Below are 22,618 nucleotides of genomic sequence, written 5' to 3' on the forward strand. Positions count from 1 at the left end.
TGTATGCCTTGCTCTTTGGTGATTTACTTTACTTACAATCATTTTAGTTAATGAGTTGTGTTACTCATGCTTGTTATGACAGTGGTATGTATAAATCATATAGATGATTGTGAAAATGAATCTCAAAGCAATCTGAATGATATACTTCCTCCTGACTACTAATAAATATATAGACGTACTGCGTCTTTGAGAGACATTTTTTCTGCAATAATAATTTGATTTCTATCACGAATTTCTGAGTATCTTTGAAGCTTTGTGTATTTGTTGAAACTTAGTTTCCTGTAGTTTGTTGACACTGTCTGCTTTTGGTTTCTCTTACGAAAGTGTTCAGTTTTTGACCCCTGTTTTTCAGAAGACAGATAGTCAGCATGGCTTTAAGTTAGCCTAAAGGTGATACTGGTATTGCATACCTGCAGTTGAGTTTAACAAGGGATTCTTTGCACTTTTACACTATATGCCTCCATATGACTGCGCTGTAGCGTTAGAATATAATGATAGGTGGTAGATGTGGAAGGTAGCCCTAACATACTAGGAGAAGCTCTGTTACTTGGGCAACTGCTCCACCTGCTTTCATTTTCACTCATTGTTGGATCCAGCTGAGGCTAGCAGGAACGCTTGCTATTTCAACCACAGCCTAGGCTAACCTAGGACATGCCCAGTAGCTATCCCTACTGTCTAGGCAAGAGACATCTTTTGAATGCCATGGTATGATTCTGCATACCAGAAATTGTCAAAGTGGTTGCTTCCCTGCTTTGTTGGAGGATTGTCTTTATGGAAGTATGCAGGACCATCCAGAGGTGCCGGAGCTAACTGAGCTGCCCTAAGTGCCCCAGACTTCTATGCCTTTATTGGTGCTGTTGGGTGGCTGTCTGGTCAGTATGCCCAACAAGGATTTTCCAGTCTCATGTGGCAGTCTCATCCAGGTGTGCTATTTGTACTTAGGGACTTTGTCAAAATGTGCACTTTATTAAACTCCTTCTATCGTTGCAAATTCCTTTTTATGCTATATAACCTTTCTTTTTCCCTTTCACCCTTCAATTTTCTGTTAACTTCTCTCCTTAGTTGCTGCTTTGCTAAGCTATGCATATTTAATTCTTTTCATCTTTCCTCATAAATCAGTCCCTCAGGCCCCAGAACCATTTGTGGTGGTTTCTTTTGAACTGCTCCAATTTGATTGTCTAAAATTGAGCACAGTATTCCAGATAAGTTGCCCTTCTACAGAAAGGAGGGTCTGTTTCCAATTCCTTTGCTGTTTGAAAACTCTGATGGCAGTCCCTTGATGTACACTGAGCAGTGACCAAAGGTTTGAATATTAGCTCTGAAGCAGAGTTTTTGTTAGCTCCTCTGTACTGTAAACTGGTTTTCCATCTGCTTTTACTTTGCAGTAATCTTTGTAAATGATGAGATTGTATGTAGAACCACAGTTCATTTGGCACAGGATTTCCTTCCTGTGTGCTTGCCAGTCCGTACACTTGGGGTCTATCAACCACTGTTTCCTTTTTAGCTTTTGACTATTTGTGATGTATGATGCTGAATATCCTTTTTGTCTTTATCCACATGTACTTTCTTTTTTAAAAAAGCCTAAATTTGCTGCAGGCTTTTTCAAACTCCTTGTTTATGTATTTTTTTTGCCTGTGTTTTCTGTAATTCTCATATGCTACATGCTTGTTTATCCCTGGCATATTTGCAGCCCAAATAGTGGTATCTACTTGAAAGTGTCTGTGAAATAACTAACCCCAGGATTTGAAACAATTGTAATTTCTGTTTCTTTTTTCAGGTGATTATTTATTCTAAAACTTTTAATTATTTCTGATATCATTCAACTTAGTTCTTTTAGTTAAAACTGTAGCATAAAACCTTTTGAAGTGTAACTGCTGTAAATTTTTGTTTCCTCTCACCTATGTGTTAATTTACCTTTCAAAGTTCCAGATTTACAAGTAACAACAGTCTTCACACTGTTATTCATCACTTTGTGATCTGAGTGTCCTTGTTCTGTGTAGCAATCCCTTTATATTTACTGTGATGACTGAGAATATTCCAGAGCATCGGTTCCCAAATGCAAATCCTTCCCTTCTCTCTTTTCCATATCCCAAGAGTGGAACAGAGATGAATGCATTGCTACATTTCCATTTACTGCACTGTAAGGAAATAACTCTTATCTTCACAGCTTAGTTACAACTTCAAAAGTTTTGCATTGCAGCCAAATATAAGACAGGCAGGTCACTCCAAAGACTATGAAGAGATTTTTTATTTTTCCTCTAGGATTTTCTATCATCTCCTCCCCCCCCCCCCCCCTTTTTTTTTTTAATTGTCATGTAAGGCCAGATCATCTTCTTATGCCCTCTGATTTGGAGCTTCTTGAGTTTTACTTACTGGTGGTATGACTTTGAGCAATTTAGATTATTAAAATCTGGCCAAATATGCTGCTGTTATTTTCTCATTGGCTTTGTGAGTGACAAGCCTTATGAAGTAGTTTATGTTAATCTAAAAGTATAAATTTCTTTCTTTTGGAAATCCCAAATAAGGATTGACATCAATTCATAGAATTTATGCCTCCTATTTATTTCCATAAATACATACAACAGGTACAAAGAGCACAATAACAGTGTTTGATAGAGCAAATTCTCAGCTTCAAAACACTCTCATTCAACATGGTCACCACCATTAGCTCTGCATTCTCACCAGCAATGGAGAAGAGCATGCAGGGCCCGCTTGTAAAAATCTGCACGGGCAAAGGTGATTCATTGTCACCATTACTGAAATGCACCATCCATGACCTCACTGTACTCACATCCACTCTTTGATCTCTATTAACATCCATCAAGTGTTGATGAACGTCAGCAGGTGCCTTTTTTTCTGCATGGAGTAATTCAGTGATACACCTTCGCTTCATCCACAGTTGCATGTGAGACACCATTGTGTCAGAGTGCCCCTCTGCTGCCATTTGTTGAATGGCAACAAATTGTAATGGAATATTGGTGGAATCAGCATTGGTGGAATATTGGTTCAACCTCTGTTGTCATGGGCTAGCATAATAAAATAGGAGGCATTACTTTTGGAGCAGCCTTCCTAGAGATGTATTGAAATAACACTACAACCACCAACTTGCAGAGCAACCATTGAATTAGATTACTTGCCTTCTGAGTTTACTCTGACCTCTCTTTTCAGCTTCTGATGTGGAGACTTACGCTATTTGAATTAGAATTATAAAGTTAACCTTGGGAATCATACAGGTATATTTTGCTTTGATTTTTCCAGAGGAAAAATGTCAGTGTGATTATGCTACCTGTATGTATCTTCTAGTTTTTGTTCCTATCATAATTTCCAAACCCGTTAGGCAGTTTAAAGAAAATGTCTCATAAAGCAGGTTAATTGTGCCATAATTTATTCAAATGAGTGAGCAATGTTTGGAACTGCACTTCCTAGGATTGAGGTACAGCTGCTTCCTTATACTCTGAACTGATGATGTTGCTTTTCTACTGTATGAATATCTGGGTTAGCCTAATAACTGTTAAATCTCTTGTCACAGAAGACACCGAGTAGTCTTGAGTATGTTGCAAGGATATTAAATCCTATGGTGAGGAAGTTCCCTCTTCAAGATAAATGCATTGCCATGCAGAATTGCCCTTTGCACTACTTACCTTGCTATCAGCAGAAATAAGGATAAGGCAGTTAGGAAGCATTTATGCAAAATGCTTTGGAGGAACTGTCTGTGCTTTTTGAAGAAGAGGGAAAGGCGTTCAATTTGACTGTCTACAGGACTATTATTTAGCTCTCTGTCTCAGTTTTGAATAGTTCCTTGGCTGTAACAGAGGCTAGGAATAGTATCTGGAAACCACTCCCAATAGGCAGTGTGGATGATATGGCCACAGGTCCAGTTTTCCATCTATTTCATCAGGCTTTGTAGACCCGAATGCCATTGCCTTTCTTCACACGCTTCTACTGCTTACTAGAACATGCACATGCACCTTTTGTTATAAAATTCCTTTTTGACATGCTGCAATGCAGCCTCCAATTCAGACACTGCAATTTAAAAGCTGTAAAAAAGGTGATTGTCTTACATCACAGTAGCAAAGCATGATACACACAGGAGAATCAGGACAATATGCTGTGCTGTCTAGATATGTTTTGTTTGTTTTCCATGAATCTTTACCATGTGTGCATGAGACAGTATATACCACTTAACTGGGGAGGCAGAGGTTGCTCCCTGTTTTTCCTTTATGTATTAGGCATAGGGCTTTATTTAAAGCTAACAGTTAGAGGATGAGCAGATTGTGCCTATTCATTTTGTTTGCATTCCTGCAGTTTCTGGATATGATCCACAAATAAGAACTGCTGCTGTCAGCTGTGCATGCTTCCTCTCAGACCATTTGGACTTGTGTGTTCCTTGTGCTTATAGACAAGCAAAATCAAATAGTAATGATATTTTTTTTTCCTGAAATTGGGAAGAAGCCCTACCTAGGATGTGCCTCAGAAACTGGTGTTTTTATTACACTGAAGAACAATACATGGGCAAGCAATTTGACTGTTTATCAGATAGGCTGGCTTGCAGTTAATGACATTTACCTAGCACATAGAATATCCGTATTTTACAGACTGCATGATGTAAATGACAAATGACAGTGCAAAACCCACTGGTATATTTTTAGTTCCTTATTATTCAAGTTCTCCTCTATTACTACAAAGGCAAAATCTCAAACTGGTTGGTTCTCTGATTTGAATAGAATAAATTTGTAGAGAATGCTGCTGTAACTTCACTGAATGGCTGATAGATAGATAATTGAGTCTATTAGAAATCCTGCAGAGTTGATTAGTAGTGTCTGATAAGCAACTTTTCCATGGTATCAAACTAGAAATTGATTTCAGTTCCTGTTTACCAGTCCAGTCACATTGAAAGGCTCTTGAAGAGTGCGAGTGGGGTTTTACAGGAGAATGCTTGCTTGAATATGCTCAGTATTGCTCCTTTTTAGCAAAGACAGTTGGGTGTTCAGCAAAAAACAAGAAAGGTTTGGATGTTTTGTCATTTAAGAAGCCTAACTTTGCAGTTACATCCAAGAGAGGCTCCCTAGAACCAAGAATGGGAGAGACAGACGAGCTCCTTTGCTGCCATGCATTTTATTCTCAGAAGATTTGGTATTAATAGAATTCATTAGATATATTACAAGGGAAATAGTTGATCTTATACCATTACCTTATGATTATCTCCTTGTGGATGGAAAGGGAAGCTAGAAAAAAGAAAAGGAGTAAGCCCATTAACCATTGTGGTGAAGACAGCATTGCTGACCTGATGGAAAAGCTTCAGTTAGAATTGGGCTGAGTGGTTAAGTGCACTATTTCATTTACAGCTTAATAAAAGTAATGGAGAAGTTGTTCAAATGGTGAGTAATTTTCCCTGCACTGAACAAAGGACTTTTTGAAGCCAAGTATTTTGATACCAACCTTAACATTGCAATTTGATTTGGATTTAAATTAATCTAGCCTCTTGTTGCATCTATAAGATCCACAGATAATGCATATTAGCTTTTTACTTCTGAAAAGGGCATCTGTAATCAAACACACTGATCTGTAGTCCAGACACCATAACTTCAGTTTGACTTTTGCATTTGTATCAGTGATTTCATATGGAATTCAGTTGAGGCACATAATAATGCATAAATTAGTTTTTCCATTGAAATGTAATGAATTTAAATGATATACGTGGTCCCTAGAGGTATCTAAGAGATGAGTGGATGTAGTATTTAGAGATGTGGTTTAGTAGTGGACTTGGTAGTGTTAGGTAATACTTGGACTTCAAGATGTTAAGAGTTTTCCAACTTCAGTGATTCTATGGCTCTGTAATTTGCATGCTGCTGCCAATACATACTGAAGCCACCATGTATAACAATGAAGTGCATTACTGAAAGGGTCATTTCTGCAGTTCCTGGTCTTATTTCTGTTAGCAAAAGTGTGGTGTAAGTTAATGCAGTTTTCTGAAGCTGATGAAGCTGTGCTGATTTCCACCATCCTTCTATCTGGTTCCGTGAGTATCAAACTATTGCTGCTCACTGCATGATTTTGTTGTATCTCTTTATTGGTACTGGAATATGTTTAGCTGGCCTGCTCTGAAAGTGTTGTGCAGTAATTCAAGTATTCATCATAATTTGTCTTTTTTCTGTTTTGGTGAATGTTTATCTCGTTGAACTGTTTACTGAAGTTGATGAAATTTTCAAGTATTTTCTCTTATTGAAAAGCAGGACTAGTTCAGGTATCAAAATGAGAATGTAGATGTTTAACTGTGGTTACAACAGAAGCCCATACAGAACACAGTGTATGTTTTGAAGGGTTTTATTTTTCTTTATTTGTTAATGATATCAACATGCTTAAAGAATGTTGTTTGCGTCTTGAGTAGGCACGTTCTTGGAATCCCGTGTTGCACTTTTTTTTTGAGGCAGTTTTAACCCTGCTGCAGTGTTTCTTTGCTTTAAAGACAGAGTCTTTCCATTTTTTAGGGTGATTGGATTAGCGGTTCAGATGCCAAAGCGAGTGACTAAAGTGAGAAAAACCCATAAGAACAGAAATATGAAGAGAAGAGGTATTATCATGGATTCTGGAAAGAGATGTGGAAACTGTTCCTACATGCCTTATAGTTACTTGGGCTCAAGTCACCTCTAAGAGGTGGAAGAAAATGCCTGTAGAGATCACATTGTTCTTCTCTGTTTATATCCCATCATCCTCTCCAGGCTCTTCATGTTGCTTATGGGCTGGTGTTCGTGGTGCTAAAAAATGTTCCTTCTCTCACCTTCACAGTAAGAACCAGTAACAATTGAGAGCAAATAATTCTTCTTTACTCAGAAATCTATTGTTTGTACAGGCAGGATCAAGCTTGTGATTTGTGGTGTCACAAAATAGGCACTCTCACCAATTGTGAGTAAATTGCTACAATTTTTTATCAACAGGTTGTTTTGTAGCCATGATTCTTCCCTTTGTAATGGTTCGAGGTGGAATCAGCAAAGTGGCTCTACAGTAGCAAGCATCCTTTTAAACAGATTTTATTTCCTATTCTTTACAGGTTTCCTTTGTCCTGTGCCAGCTAACAACCATTGTGATACAATAAGGGATCTGCGGTTCTGATAATAAAGTGAAGAAGTGAATACTTCTTCATAAAAGCTTTTACATTGTGTGATTGCATGAAAGATGCAGGCTTTAAAACAGATATACATCAGTGGTCACTTTTTTTTTTTTTTTTTTTTCCCTAGCTGTTTTGGTCCAGAGCATCTCAGTAAATAGATCAGACCCCAATAAGCTTTTTCAGTGTTTAGATGGAGACGTTGTTAATGAGTTATTCAATGCAATCTCCTGTGACGGTCACAGTGACCCTATCAAATCTCTCTACACAACTGTAATTTGTCATACACTGAGGCAAGAAGAAACACATGAAATAATCTTCAAATGTCATATAGTGATATCAACTCTTTCTGTCTACCTGCAACCTTTTCCTCACCTTACCACACCACCTCCTCACTAGCATTCAGAAAGAGGTCTGTTTGAAATCACGCTTTACAAAAATCTTGTCCAATTTGAATGGGTTCCATATGAGCTTCTTGTGTAAGTTTAGTCTCTTAGATTGTACTGCTTTTCTTGTATATGGAAGAGGATGGATAGACCTGCTGCACATGGTGCCTTTTGGAGGCTCTAATAGCTTCTCAGCTACAAACAAGTCATCAGTCCATAAACAATAAGTTTACATCTGCCTAATAAAACTGTGGATTTTAGCAGTTATTTTTTTTCCTGGTGGCCTTTTATACAACCGAAGCCATTGCTTCCACTGGCAGTGTTAAATTAGGGCAGAGTGGTTGGCATAATTTGAATGACAGAACTTAATCCTGATTATTGGAACAACAAACTATGAGCCATTCAACAAGGGAAGTACGTATTTTGATGCCCAAGGGCAGAATAACCCTGTGGATTGGTATGGGCTGAAAGCCAACTGATTTGAGTTGCAGCTCTGATGAAGAGGATGCAAGGCTTACAGCAAACAGAGTTGACTGGGAGCCAGTCCTGCACTTGGGTTGCAAATAAAGCAAACCACATGCTGGGTATGTTTGATAGATGCTGGCTAGCAGTCTGAGGGAAATAATTTTCCCATTCTACTGGGGGCTAATGAAGCTGTGCTTGGAATATGTCAGAAGTCTTATCCAAGTTTGAGATGGTCATTGACAAATGGGAGTGATGGCAGCAGGTGGCTACCAGGAAAACAGAAAAGACTGCTCTTCTTATTATTGACAGCATTAACAAGTTGCAGTGGCCCCAGTAAAAATAATAATAATAATAAAACAAGGCACAAAAAGCACATTTTTGATAGAGGGCAGTGCAGCACTGGAACATGTTATCCAGAAAACTCACTTTAAATGGCACTATTGCTTCCTCCAGAAGCATGTCCATAACTTTCCTGGTTTGAATGCATCCCTCAGGGTAATAGCCAGGAATCTCTGCCTGTTGTGGTGTGAGCAGCTTCCCATGCTCATCTGACCACTACAGTCAGGGTAGAGATCTACCTAGTAGTAAAATGGGGACTGAAAATTGCATGATGTAGAAGCAAGTGTTTGAATGATGAATTCAGTGTGTTTGAATGATGAATTCAGAAAGTTTGTCTTGTCTACAGCTGTTTTTTAATCCAGGCTTTACCTACCAAGACTGCTGACCTGCCACTGTTATATCCAAGTCCATCCTATTGCTGGTCTGATGTGTAGAGAGAAAGAAACCCATCTGCAGCTCATCACTTAGTTGAGACTAGCACTCAGGTGGATGGAAAATGCTCTTCTCAGTCTACCTCAGCTGTTTGATTCTGGTCATGCACTGAAAACTAATGTGTGAGGCCAGTATTGGCTCAGCCCAGCAGCTCAATCCAACTTTTCATTGAGTAAATAGACTGCCACTCATGCATGCTGAAGGTCATCTCAGTGGAGATGCAGAGGACATTAAGACAGCCACATCCCTCCTGAAATTGGAAGCTTGGTACAGGAGCTCATCTTATTTCGGTGTTCTGTTTGGCTGAGACATTAAGCCAATTTGTTTGATTTCTAGCATTGGAGGAGCAGGGCAGTGTGACAGAAAAGGTGTTCTACTTATACCAGTCCCAGTTGTTATGTGGGCAGTTATCAGCAGTTCCTCTCAAAAGCAGAAGCTACACATGAGCTAAACTGAGGAAAACTAAGCAAAGATTTGGTTCAAGTCTACTGTAAGCAAACAGCTAGGTCTGTAACAACAGCATTACCCTTGTGATTTTTTCCAGACATAGCAGTTTAATCTGTAGCCTCCTTGAGCCCAAGCAGGAGTACTGCTGCTTCCTTTTGGAAAAAAATAAAGGAACAGAGCAGAGCTGAAACTCTTGTATGGCTGGATGCTAGGCTGGGTTGGGTTCCTGTGCTGTCAGTTGTCTTTTTCCAGCTAAGACCCGAGGTACCATGCATGGTCACCAAACCAAAGTGCAAAGGTTGGACATTAGAATTGGGATCTCATCTTGGTTAATGCTTTTATACTGTCAGTTGCTGCTTCATGACTCATCGGTGTGGAAGGTGGAAATTCCTGCAGTCAAGCTCCTGTTGCAGTCATGAATGTAGTGGTTTTACTCTGATGGATAGCTAAATTCCACCATATATTCTCTCTCTCACTCCTGCTCCATAAATGAAAGAGGGAGGAAATGTAATGGAAAAGGGCACAAGGTTTGAGATAAGGATAGGGAGATCAGAGAGATCACTCACCAGTTACCAGCATGGGCAGAGCAGACAAAGCATAGGGTGATTACTGTAATTTACTGTGTATTCCTAACAGATCAGGGCAGAGGGAAACTAAAAGCAAAAAAAAAACTCTTTCTCCCAACCCTCTTCTACTTTCTCTCCCCAAGCAGTGCAGTGGAATGGGGAATGGAGGCTGCTATCAGTCAGTCCATAACACTCTGTCTGTGCCCACTCTCTGCCCTTGTTCCACATGGATCCGTCCCACATGCCTTCCTTCCTGAATGGATCCCCATGGGCTTCCCACAGGCTTCAGCTCTCCCAGAAATGCCCCAAGACAACTCTAAACCGTGGGGCCTACCCTTAAGGCATTGCTCCACAAGGGTCCCCCACAGTGGGCAGATCCCCCAGCCCTCCTGTCCCATTGCAGGCACCTCTATAGAGCTGCAGCTCCAGCCCAGGGCTCTCCATGGGCTGAACCACTTTCAGGCCTCATTCACAGCTGTACTATGGAGATCTGGTCTGTGTGGTGCCCAGAGGCTGCAAGGAACTGCTGCTCCACATCTAAAGTACCTCCTGCCCTCCTTCTGCACTGACTTTGGTGCCTGAGGAGATATTCCTCTCACATGATGCAGATACTCACAGAGGCCATCCCCACTCTGCTACCAAAATTTGCTTTGTAAATCCAATACAGTGATGTAGCAATGAAGAGCTGAAAGGCATTTAGGAGAACCTTGACTTTCCCTAGCCATTCAGTTTGCATTGCCAAACATGGCTTAACATAACATGCTGGTTTTCTCTCTGAGTCTGCCAGCCTGGCTGGTAGGCAGTATGCCCAAACTATTAAGGAATAAACATAGAGTTTTACAAGCCAAAAATACTGTGTGAGCTTAAGGCATGGGTACTGAAATATTTTATACAAAGCAGAACAATTATGAACAAAAAGATTTGTAGTTCACTGATTCAGTTTCCCTCATATGGTAATGGAAAGGAAATGCAATCACAAATTGGCTCAGTCTGAATCAGTCTGAATGCAGATCTTGATTGAATGCTTTCATTTTGTGGAGTGAAGCTGAGAATGAAGTTTCATCTTCCGCAACTTCACAGGTTATCCTTTGATTTCCTTGTTGTGTCTGACATGCTCAGAAATGAAACACATCATTTGAAGCAAAACTTTCTAGCTCAACTTAGACAGAAGGAGTTCTTGACTTCTGATGTGCAAAAAGTGGGTTTAAGTGTAATACAAGCCAATGCTTGTTTCCAGAGTTTTGTTTTGACAGATCGTTTTCATGTAGCTAGAAGGGTGTGCTAAGAAAAGAACGGAAATTATAGGAAGGGAACGAGTAGCTTATTGTTAAAATCAGTTGAACTTGACCTGTAAAAATATTTTCTATGTCAGCTTGTGTCTTGGAGTTTCTCAACAAGAGACTTCGGGCTCTATCTTGGACTTTGATACTATCACATAACACTATGATGACATATTTTATACAGCCCTATGTCTTCAAAGCAAAACAAAACTTAACATAGATGTATTGCATCGGACATTCAAAATCAGTGATTTAAAAAGAAAACACTTATGTTTTAGTTGTTCAATAGAGAATATGTGTAATAGCATACCTTTATCCCTCAGTTTTTTAAAGCAGATATGTATTTTTGAAATGTTTGTATGCTGTGCTGATGTGAGACTTAGAAAAGCCTGCCAGGAAATTATTAATTTTGCTTTCAGAACAGAGTTTGAATGTAGATTAAGTTTACATCAAGCAACAAGGAGAAAATAAAATGGTTATTTAGTCAGCACCACCCAGCTAGTGAGCTAACACAATGTGTGAGGTAGGATTCCACTGATGATTTAACTAAATATTTAGCAAAATGGGCAGACAAAAGTCTATATGTTCCCTTCAAGACCTCTTCCATCAAAGCAGTGTGGAAAAACCTTTCTCATCTGGGCTGCTCATAGTTCTTAAAAATGAGAAATTTGGGCACCTAGCTGCCTTTTGAAGAAAAACTAATATGTGCATAATGTATAACATTAGAATCAGAAGTGGTTGAGTGTTCTCCAGGCACCTCTTCAAGCTGTTTTAGGGTAGGTTAATGGCTTCCTCACTGTTGTATTAAATATGGATTCACATCCAAAGACTCGGGCAGTAAAGTTATCTGACAATTCACTAGACTTTCATGAGCATATTCTGACTTAAAGGTGATGCTTTGAATGTTACAATTTACTGAATTAAATATACATTTATAATCAGTTTCTAGGTGAAGGTTCCTGTACCTTACAATTTTGTTAGAAGATTCCATTTGGAACATTCAGTTTGGAATTGGAATTGCTCCTCATAATGCCAAAAAAAAACCCAAAATGACCTAACCAAACCAACTGCAAACGATCATCATCACCAAAATCCCTCTTTTATTCACATAGTTAGGAATCCAAAATGATTTTGATGTTTTAAATAGGTAGTTGCATGGAGACTCACTGTATGCTGATGTACTCATTATAATTATTATAGGGTGATTTTTTTTTTTCTTGCTGAATAACAGGTATTTGCTAACCCAAAGCAAGGTGAGTTAAATGAGGCTTTTTGTAGTTCACATTCGTCAAGTGGGAGGTGTTCATTTGACAAACCAACATAACAGGTGATTAGAAAGAAATATGGTGGAAGTTTCACTACATATTTGACAGCTCACCATTGCATGTGTTTGTTTTCTGTATCTTGCAGGCTGTTTCCAGCTATGTAATGTTTTTCGGTCACATGAAATGGAAATTGACCAGTGCTTGCTTGAGTCCCTCCCTCTCGGCCAGCGTCAGCGGCTGGTGAAGCGGATGCGTTGTGATCAAATAAAGGCATATTATGAACGAGAAAAGGCTTTCCAAAAGCGGGACAGTTATGTGAAAAAGCTGAAACATGGAAAGAATCATCGAGTTCGTTTCAATCTTGCCGATATGATACAGGATGCTATCATACATCATGACGATAAGGAAGGTACTTAAGTATATGTTGTTTTCTTTTTGTGTAACTAAAAGTTTCACAGTAGAAGCCTCCATCTTCTGTTTACCTTTATTCAAGACAAATATGATTTTACTTGTTGACGACTGTAAAGTGATAAAAGGAGTAGGATTAGACAGACTTACAGGATTAGACAGACTGTAGCTTATCACTGCAATGAATAAGGCATAAACCTTAGGAGATAGAACAAACTGACTCTGAGATTAGTATGTATGTAAACAAATAAATTTCAAAATCACTTAAGACTGTTATCACTGTTATGTGTGGCCTGTTTAATATCTGTGGGTCACAGAATTTCACCCAAGTTACTTTGAATGTTAACTTTCTTTTTTTTTTCGGCAAAAATCTGGAACAGTTAATTCTGGCATTAGTGACAAAAACCTGACTAAAGCCATCATGGTCCTAATCCCAGTGAGTCTGCTCTCTGGTTCTTCTGATATACTGTTTGTTTTTGAAGCACATTGCCTCAGTTTTGGGTTCAGTTTCCAGTTTCCTGGCACCGCTGGAATCCCTGGTGCAGCTGTTCGCTATCTGAGGAATTTTGTATTTTGCTCTTGAAAGTGAACCAGAGCTTTCAGTCAGGATTTCTCAAGTTTTAGAAGTCCCCAGGAATCCCCATACTGTTGTGTGGGAGTTATGTAGGAAAAGAAATGGTGCAGTGGCTTTAGCAACTCCTTTGCAGCTAGCTTCTCCAGCAGCTTTTTGAAATCATGTTAACACAAAACAGCCCTGACAGGTGAGGGTCTGAATGAGAATTCTATCAAGGAACTGAATTGCCAAGTTTCTGTGATTTCTTTTTTTTTTTCCAATTTACTTGGTTAGATGCCAGTTTTTGTTTTTTACTCAACTTTGCTCACCTAAATTTTAGTGGGCATTTGCTCTAACTGCTGTTTCTTATATTTGAGGTGTGGTCCTATACATTTAGAACTATACAGCCAATAAACCAAAGATCCCTTCTCTTGAGTGCCCAGGACAACATTTGTAACTATTACAAATAGTTTTCATTCTGCTCTTATGTAAAAATACAACATTTATATTTGAAGAACTTCTCTGTGTTCTCGGTTTCCAACTATCTGTAATAAAAGAGCAGAATACTATATACTACTATTAGCATTCTGTAGAAGTCAGGTACCTCAGGCTGTTTTTGACATGCAGTTTTCTCAATGGTGTGCTGATGGAATATCAGCAGTGTTTTGTGTTGCACATACTTGGCCATGAGCTGCATCTGAATCAGAACACTGAAGTCAGCAACTGCTGAAACTGAACAGCATGAGCAGAAAAGGGCAATAATTTAGGCAGAAGAGAATAAGGTGGGGGAAAAAAAACCACCAAGCTTGGTATCCTGCTCTTGAAACAAGTATCAGCTCCCCAGAAGCAAGCAATTCAAATTGCCCCAAAGGTAACTCCAGCAGGAGTAGCAACACTGTCCTCTTTCCATGCCTGTGATCCTTCCGTAGGACTCTGGAACTAGTGTGACTCTTGTCTTGACCTGCAAATGCTCGTCTGTTGTTCTTTTAGGCAAATGTTTCTATTTCTTGTCCACCTGTAGGTGAATAATGCCATACTGACAATTTTTATCGAGTAAACAAAATGATTAAAAAAAAGCAAAGAACTGAAATTCATAGACACAGAAGCTGCTGTCTTACTACAGCTGCTGAGTGGAACATCCAACCATGACTTTAGTGAATACATCTACATTAGGATTTCAGTTCAAATTAGATGTAAGCTTTTGTACTAAATATCACATCCATGTACTGTGCTTTGTCTTGCTTTATGGAGCATGGAAACTAAATTCCTTGCAGACAAAACTGAACTGGAAGATGTGCTCTGGGAGCGTACATGATGACTACAAACAATAATGCATTTTCAATCCAGGCTGGGTTTAGTCTGAAGTAATCCTGCTGAAACAACAAGGTTGGGGAATCTGGGCTTTTGGCACCACCTGTTTATCTTGGTGTATTTATGCATATTTCAGTCATTTATTCGACATTCATTATTCATCTTATACCTATTAGTAAACAGCGATGTGTGTAACCAGTAAGTTAATTATGATGGATCCTGATATTTGCATGGAGCATTCTCTGCCTCATTGCAATTTCACGTTGATATCATTGCAATTTCACATCAATATCTGCGCATCTGGAGTGAAAAGGAGAATCTGAACCCTTGCCTTTACTGGGTTGTAAGGCAGAAATGACTGCAATATAAAGCTAGTGAGAATAAGCACACTTTTCCTGGCTTTTCAAATGCTTCAGTATCTCTTCTGGCCCCTGCTTTTTGGTGCAGTGACTTACAGGAGAGTGAAAGAGATACTAATACTGCATTAAGCAAGCAAAGGTGGCAGCTAGGTGCTAACAGCCACCAGCTTTACTTTCTGTAAATCCATGTCTGGTCTGCAGGATGTGGTTTTTACTGCATGGTGTGCTTGTAACCATCAACAACTTTCCAAAATATACACTGTTTGAATACAGGGAGCCAGATTTTTCCTTTGGAAAACTTGGTATTGAACAAGAATTTCTTAAAATATAGATTAATGTAAATAAATAGAAGTATCCTAATATGAAGTGTTAATAATGTTTTAATGACTTAGAATAAGCTGCCTTCTACTACATGAAGATAAGTCCTGTCCTGTGAAAAAGTGGGGTTCAAACTGATCTGAATATTGTATATTTTAGTGTAATCAAGAGGAGAATTTGGTATGTCTTCAGAAGTTTGTTTTTGTTTTTAATAGCAGGTTATTTTAATGTAGTCTGAATAACTTATAGATATAACTTTCAAACTAGGTATTTTGCTTATAGTGAAATATGTAATATCAAGTGCAAAGGCATCTTATGAGATGTTCAGTACTCAAATAGAATTGGGTTCACAAGTAGAATTTAGTTCACTGAAGCTGTTGAGTTGTTCTCTGTAGATAATTATTTTTTTGGGTTTGAAGTGCAGTGGCTTTGAAGAGATGAATTCCCTTCAAGGTGTAATGACTGTGAATGAAGCAGAACCTGCTGTGTAGAATGGATGGGCACACCAGAAGGAGTGCTGTGCAGCCTGAGTGCTTTGAATTAAATTGCTGGATGTACACACAAACAAAGTGTTGTGATGGCATGTAAATATTTTTGTGCTGCTCTCCCAATCTTTTGGTTGAAATTCCTTATGCATCCTCGAGTTTTGTGGCTTTCAAGATGTGGAGTTTTGTAAAAGGACACTGAAAGTCTCCAAGTGAAAATTAACAGATTCATACAGTTTTATTCCAGCTCTTGGATGAGAGGATGTGATAATAGATTTATGAAGGAATGGACTCCCTCTTAAGGTATTGCACCTAGGCCTATTTTCTTCATTTTTTAGACCTACTTAGAAATTGTTTGCAAATCTTGGGCTCTTAAAGACTGCTACAACTATGTACTTCCTCTATTCATTAAAGTGAAGCAGGTTCCAAGTCTGCTTAATTGTCCTGTCATCTGAGGCTGTTTGTTGATGAATCCTACAGCAGTTTCATTTGGTTTGGGGTCTGGTTATTTAAAAAATAATAATAAAAATAAAAAAAATAAGTTGGTTACATATATTGATTAAGTAGAAATGTGGATATGCTGCATGCAGCTTGTGGGAAAGCAACAAAACATGGAATTAGAGTGATTTAAAAAGGGATAGATTAAGACCATAGTTTAAGCAAGTTTGACTATAGCTGTTAATAATTCAGTGAGAACGAACACTCATTTTACAGGTGTAAATAAAAACAGATCTAGAATGTGATTTTTAAAAAGTTGTATGAAAAGAATATCATTTGATATAAAAATGAGAACACAACAACGGAATAGAGTTGGAGGCAGCTTCCCAAGTGAAAATCAAGAGCACATTTCTTTGGGATTACCTGAACTAAATAGACTGTAACCTATCTGGGAATGGTGAGGAGTAGTCTGGTTGAGTAGGCAAGATACGTTGGATAAAATGAATATATAGAAAGATGAATTGGTAATGTGACTAGTGTCAGGTTTTGTTTCACACCCGAGTCTGATTGGAATTTCACTCTTAGGAAACCGTTGAGTTTGTTATTCATGAAAAATTCAATATATCTTGTCAAAATTATTATTGCAACTGATGCTGGGCACCAAACACACCCATATCCTCACATATCAGGGAGACTGCCGTATCACCCAGATCACAAGACTGTCAAAAACACTCTCTATTTAGTGTCTTTATATTTGCTATGAAAACTCTGAAGTGTTAAAGCAGACATGATAGATACCATGGGGTATGGCAAGTCAGGCAAAGAAGGCTGGAGAGCCTCAGTCTTTAAACAAAAGAGGCACTTCTGTGAAAATCAGCATTTCAAAAGGGGGATGCAGATTCCCTAATTTAATTAAGGGCCATTTAATCCTTTTCATAGCATTATGCTGATTCTATGGCACTTTGTGATTCTAAGTAGCCACAATCCCAAAGTAGGTGGGTGTTTGCACTGATGCTGCATCTGTCATACTCATTCTTGCTCTTTTATTTGGAGACAGCCCGGCTCAGCCCTGCTCTTTGCTTCTTCCCAGCCCTGCAGGGCTAATGCATGACCTGCGTTTATCATAGGGTGCTGTGGCTGGGGACAACCTTCCTCTCTACTCTCTTATCAGGGAATGCCTGGTTTAAGCAGCAGAAGATACCAATACCCTAGACCTGATGGTGGTCTTTCTATATCTAAAGGGGAGCTATAGGAAAGAAAGGACAGACTCCTTAGCAGGGTCTGTTGTGATAAGACAAGGGGAAAGTGTTTCAAACTAAATCAAGGGAGATTTAAATTGCATATTGCTAGCTGTTCAAAAGATTTTGTAGTGTCATAACATTTGAGGGGACTGGGCTAACCTATATAATGGGAAGTTTGAATATTACTGTTTATTTTTCATAAACATTGTGTAATGATAAATTTTGGTTACATTAATTAAAAGGGTTAGTAAGGAAAAAAAAAGGGGTACAAATGGAGCTGGTAGTGATACCATAAATCGTTCAATCACAAAACTCTCATAGGACTCAGTTTGCAGTGTTAGAAAGCAGGCATTCTTTATTCTTGGTGATGGATGCATGAGAAGATCCTTTCATCTAAATTGTGCCTACCTTGTGCAAAAGATCTTCAGCTTATATACATTACTTGTGTTACGTATGCAAAGGTTTTTCTGGGCAGTGTGTATATATTCAATACTTCCCCCGGAATCACTAACATAGAATTACACCTCCTTGCACATGCTCAGTCTTTTTGTGGTAATGGTCTTCTGGGGTCTTTGGAGGAAGTCAGTAGTCTTCCTCATTTTGTAAGCTAGTTGGACTTGGTCTTCATGCATGCTCAGTTAACTCATTGCCTTGATAGCACAGTGTTTGCTTTCACAACTTCCCTTATCTGCTTGATGTAAGGACTTGACCGTGCTTCCCACATCTGCTCCATACGAGGAATTCAGCATGTCATCCTTATCTACATGGTACAAAGACACAGACTTCTCCTGTTATCTAAACAAAATTCAGGGGTATCCATCAAAGAACATTAGCGAGCTTAACAATATCTCTGTAACGTACATCAGTACTGGAGTCTGATTGGCATCCTAGTAATTTCTGGTTATGAAAAGGGTGCGGAGATGGCAAAGTCTGTTCAAAAGAAGAATGTATATTTAATAATGAGGTGGTAGAAGAGTTCACCATTAGCTTTTGATAGTCAGGAGAATGTGTCAAAGATGTGATGGTGACACTTCTAGCACAACAAAACTGACCAGAAAATAATTTGGAACAGAGATAGAGGTTAAAACCAAGCTGAAGTAAAATATGTCTTAATTTCCTTGCACCGTTTCCAGAACTGACTTTCTATTTTTATCTTATTACCATAGACTTGTTTGTGCTTTACTGGTCTATCTTGTTCTAGTACTAACAGCTTGTCTGGTTGCAGACAAGTTGTTGAGGAAGATAAAGGTCTGAACTGCCTGTATCTATATACATTAGTGTTAAACTGAATTCCTTAAATAACGGGTTTGAGAGTAGTCAGCAGTTTTCAGGAGAACACAGAGTGCCAGGATTTAGAAAGGAAAAGGCAGATTTGCAAATGTAAGACCTCATTGGGTGAATACTCATATGTACCTGCTGAGTGTGCTGGCATACTGGTTAGGATGTGAGGCTCTGAGCATGCCAGTGCCTTGCTTTAAAAATTCACCAAAGCCTTGAGTGAGGGTTGCATTTTTTGTGTCAGTAGTTCAGAGGTATCTCCTGTAGACACAAGACTGTGTTTACTAAAGACAGAGACCTGCATTAATATAACAAATTTCCTGAAAGGCAGAATGAAGTTGAGGGAATATTCAGTATGTATGAAATTCATCAAGCACACAAATTGAGTTCTTACTGTTAAACAAGAGGTTTTTTGTTTTTGTTTTTAATTAGGCAAATAAACTCCAATGTGAATTGAAAAGGAGGAAAATAAGACCTCCGGGTAAAAGTTCTGGTCAGACTTCTATGCCACCCCAAATTAAAGCAACCCACTGTGACTTCCACCTTTAAATATCTTTCTGACTTATTTCTTATGATTAATATTTAATATCAGCTTTGTTCATTCCCTTCTCCTCCCAAAGGTACTTATATTAGCATTTCGTTTGTGTACCGTTTGTCTCATTTGCAGCCTTCTGAACAGATGGGTAAAATTTTAAGCGTTATGAGAAATATTAAATGAATGGAGTGTTCTAATACATATGTAACCGTGTTATACTATACCAAAAGCATAAAGGCCAGACAGAAAATTGCAATTTGGTGAATCAGGATTATTAGGTTGTGTAACCTGAGCAGTCTTTTATGGCTCTCTGCTATGCTTTGGGATTTTACGCTTTTTTTTTTTTTTAAATTTTTTTTTTTAATTTTTTTTTTTTAATTTTTTTTTTTTTAAATTTTATTTTAAGAGCCATTCTGTCTTTTACCAATAAACTCAGTATTCACTGTTCCATCCCTAAGCAGCATAAAATAGCAAGCATTCGTAGTGTGCTCAACATGCATGTGTACAAGTTCATGACAGAAGAAAGGCCCCAAAATGAAAATCTGGAGTCAAAATGTGCATTAATAGGAAGTAAGATCAGTCAAGCCTTTATTAGCAAGTTTCTGAATAAGAAAATTGTGAAGAAGGATGAAAAAAGCCATCAATTTAATCTCAGTTTGAGGAACTAAAAACACAGCACAATCAAGTTCATATAAATTAGAACTACAGGGCAGCTAAAATTTGAGAGGTCAGATGCTGTGTATTTTCCTACCTTGAGCTGCTCAGTCCCTTTACAGTTTAAAACACAAATATGTTTTCTAAGTTTTACAGCACTTTTAAGGATAGTACCAGTATTACTTAATATACTTTAGTTTCATGTTATCATTTACTGTAATCACTCCAAAGCTCAATTCAGTTTTTCTGTTCCCCCTAGGAACGCATGTGAAGTTCACTATGTATGTAGTGAACAATAGTTCACTATACAGTTAGTTCACTGTATGTGTAGTGACAATAATAATCAGGAGTTTTGCCCCTACAGATCTATTTTGTATCTTATATTCATTTTTTTCTGAATCAGAGGATAAATTTGTAAATTAGGATAATCTAATGGTGACTGCTGGCAAGTTGGCAGAGGGATCTCCTGCGTGCCAGCCCTTCTCACATCAAGGAATTGGAACTGGGTAGGCTTTGAGGTCCCTTCCAACCCAATCCATTCTGTGATAAGTAGTGAGTTACTGGGATCTCTTTTAGAAGATAGCACAATATGCATATATGGTAATTTATTCAATTTAATATTTAATGCCCAATTCTGAAGAGACTTGAACACTAGGCTCTGACTAGTGGAGTTTAGAGACTCTTCAGTGCATATGAAATTAATGAAGTGCACAAAATTTTTCCCAATTGGGGGTCTTGGAAAGAATGAAATATATGCTGTAAATGAATATATCGACAAGACAGTCCAATATCTGTGTTATGTATTGGGAACTTATATTTCTGTAACTGTGGAAGAGGCTAACAGCTGACAGTCAGATGTGCTGCCAGTGATTTAAACTGCTCAGTATATAGACAGATGAAGCAGTATTCAGCTGTCTCAGTCCAGCCATTGATGAAGAATCTTATTCAAAGGCACAGAAGGTAAAAATACATTTCAAATCACTGCAAAGCTTCTAATCCTATATGCTCTGCAAGGTTTTTAACCTTGTTTAGTTTGGTGTGTGCTGAATTTAGCGATGTAGAATCTTTTTTTTTGTAATGCGGGGAAACAATACCTTTAGTTATTGGGTAACAGATGTTAAGTAATTAAAGGAGCCTATTTCAAAAGCAATCATAAAATCACAGGGAGATGAAATTTGAATACATTTGAATTCCTACAGGATTCCATATGTTCTTTTTTTTTTGTCAGTGTGTTTACTTTTTTAGTAACTTGTTAAAGCTGAAATGAGAACTGAATGTTAAGCTACTTTTTGCTTGATAAAGATACATAAGACTTTTGATACACAACATATATTTTATTGCAGAAAAAAGATATAATGATTCGCAAAAGTGAATGATAGACTTGATGAGATAGATTTAATTTAGCATTTCCTCTCCTCCATGTGGACTGCCTATTCCCAGGACTGTCTCCATTTACCAGCTACTTGTCTTTCAGTCCTGCAGGCTCCCTAGGCTATTTCAGCTCAGTTTTTGTTTTAACACATGCCCAGAACTACCCTGAGCAGAACAGCTATCCTCTGCCTTGTAGCTAGCAGGAAACCAGACACAAAGCATCCTTCCACATTAGGTCCTCTGGAGTTGATCTATTAGGGTCATTCACACCAAATGTGTGAGGGAGTTTAGCATCCAAATTTGTTCTTGAACCTTGCTCCTATAAAGCCAAATGTCAACACATTTGATTGACAGGAAATTGCAGTTTTGTTGATTGCCTCTAATACAACTGTAAAACATAGTATTTATGAGGAAACCCATGTGAAAAATGCACACATTTTACTAAGTGCGTTATTCATTGCATTTTGAATACTTTTCCAAAATGTTCAACTATTTCTTATGTAGACTGCGATGCTGCACTTCTGTGAGAAGTTAATGCGTAAATGAATCATGACTTTATATGATCAGGGTATAAATCAAAAGGTTTTTCCAATTAAAATATTAAGACAAACTTCACAAGGCCATTACCCGTATATGTCTCCATCTTTTTAAGAATATATTGTGATCTGAACTGATAACCTTTATAGACACATATGTGTGCTTATTTGGTTTAAGCCTACCAAGCTCGTTATATTTTCATGTTGGTGTTTTTCTCCACAAGATCTTTCTTTCACATAATAATAACAAGTTTTCCACTCTGGCATGCTCTGGCACCCAAATGAAGCAAGAAACCTGAAGGTTAATCACTCACAAATTCACTGTGATGCTAAGAAATGATTGTTAGGCCACTAACAAACAACAAATGAGCATCTGGCATTTTTCCTAATTATTTCAAAGGGGGTCTAGGGTTGATTTTGCAGCATTATGCAGTGGGAAAACATATGCAAAGCCACAGATCAGCAGCATCTACATTCCGTGTATTATTAGGAGTCACAGTGATTAAAGATTGCTGTGACTAGACAGAAGCTTTTTCCATGCAATTTGCAGTTGATTTCTTTTTAAATGTATTTGTTGTGCTTCAGATTGATTTCCAATAATATTTAAGTTTGTTGAGGAAAGTTTTCTGTGTTCATCTTTCAGTAGCGCTTATATTAAATGGAAACACCTTAATGTAATAGAAATTCAGATATAAAGTTACAAAATTCAATGGAGAGTTATTAAAAAAAAGAAAACTTTAAGGCAATAATACAGTGGGGTTTTTTTGTTTGTTTGTTTATTTTAACAAAAAAAGAACCAAACAAAGAAACCCTGCACTTTTAATACTTCCTTAAAAATATTCTCAA

The 22,618-nt window shown here is 38.1% G+C and overlaps 1 protein-coding gene across 7 annotated transcripts in view; it reads left to right on the top strand.

The window, feature by feature from the left end:
• The window catches only part of MYO16 (myosin XVI), a 329,444-nt gene that overhangs the window by 73,826 nt on the left and 233,000 nt on the right, over window positions 1-22,618 (top strand). For all 7 annotated transcript variants that reach the window (XM_085552537.1, XM_085552506.1, XM_085552526.1 and 4 more), the window contains one exon: window positions 12,431-12,694. In XM_085552537.1, coding sequence (XP_085408663.1) covers window positions 12,469-12,694 — 226 coding nt within the window. In that variant the 5' untranslated portion in view covers window positions 12,431-12,468. The remainder of the gene's footprint in view (window positions 1-12,430; window positions 12,695-22,618) is intronic.

Source organism: Coturnix japonica, chromosome 1, assembly GCF_054131305.1.
Source record: "Coturnix japonica strain WE chromosome 1, WE-NBRP24, whole genome shotgun sequence".
Taxonomy (NCBI): Eukaryota; Metazoa; Chordata; class Aves; order Galliformes; family Phasianidae; genus Coturnix; species Coturnix japonica.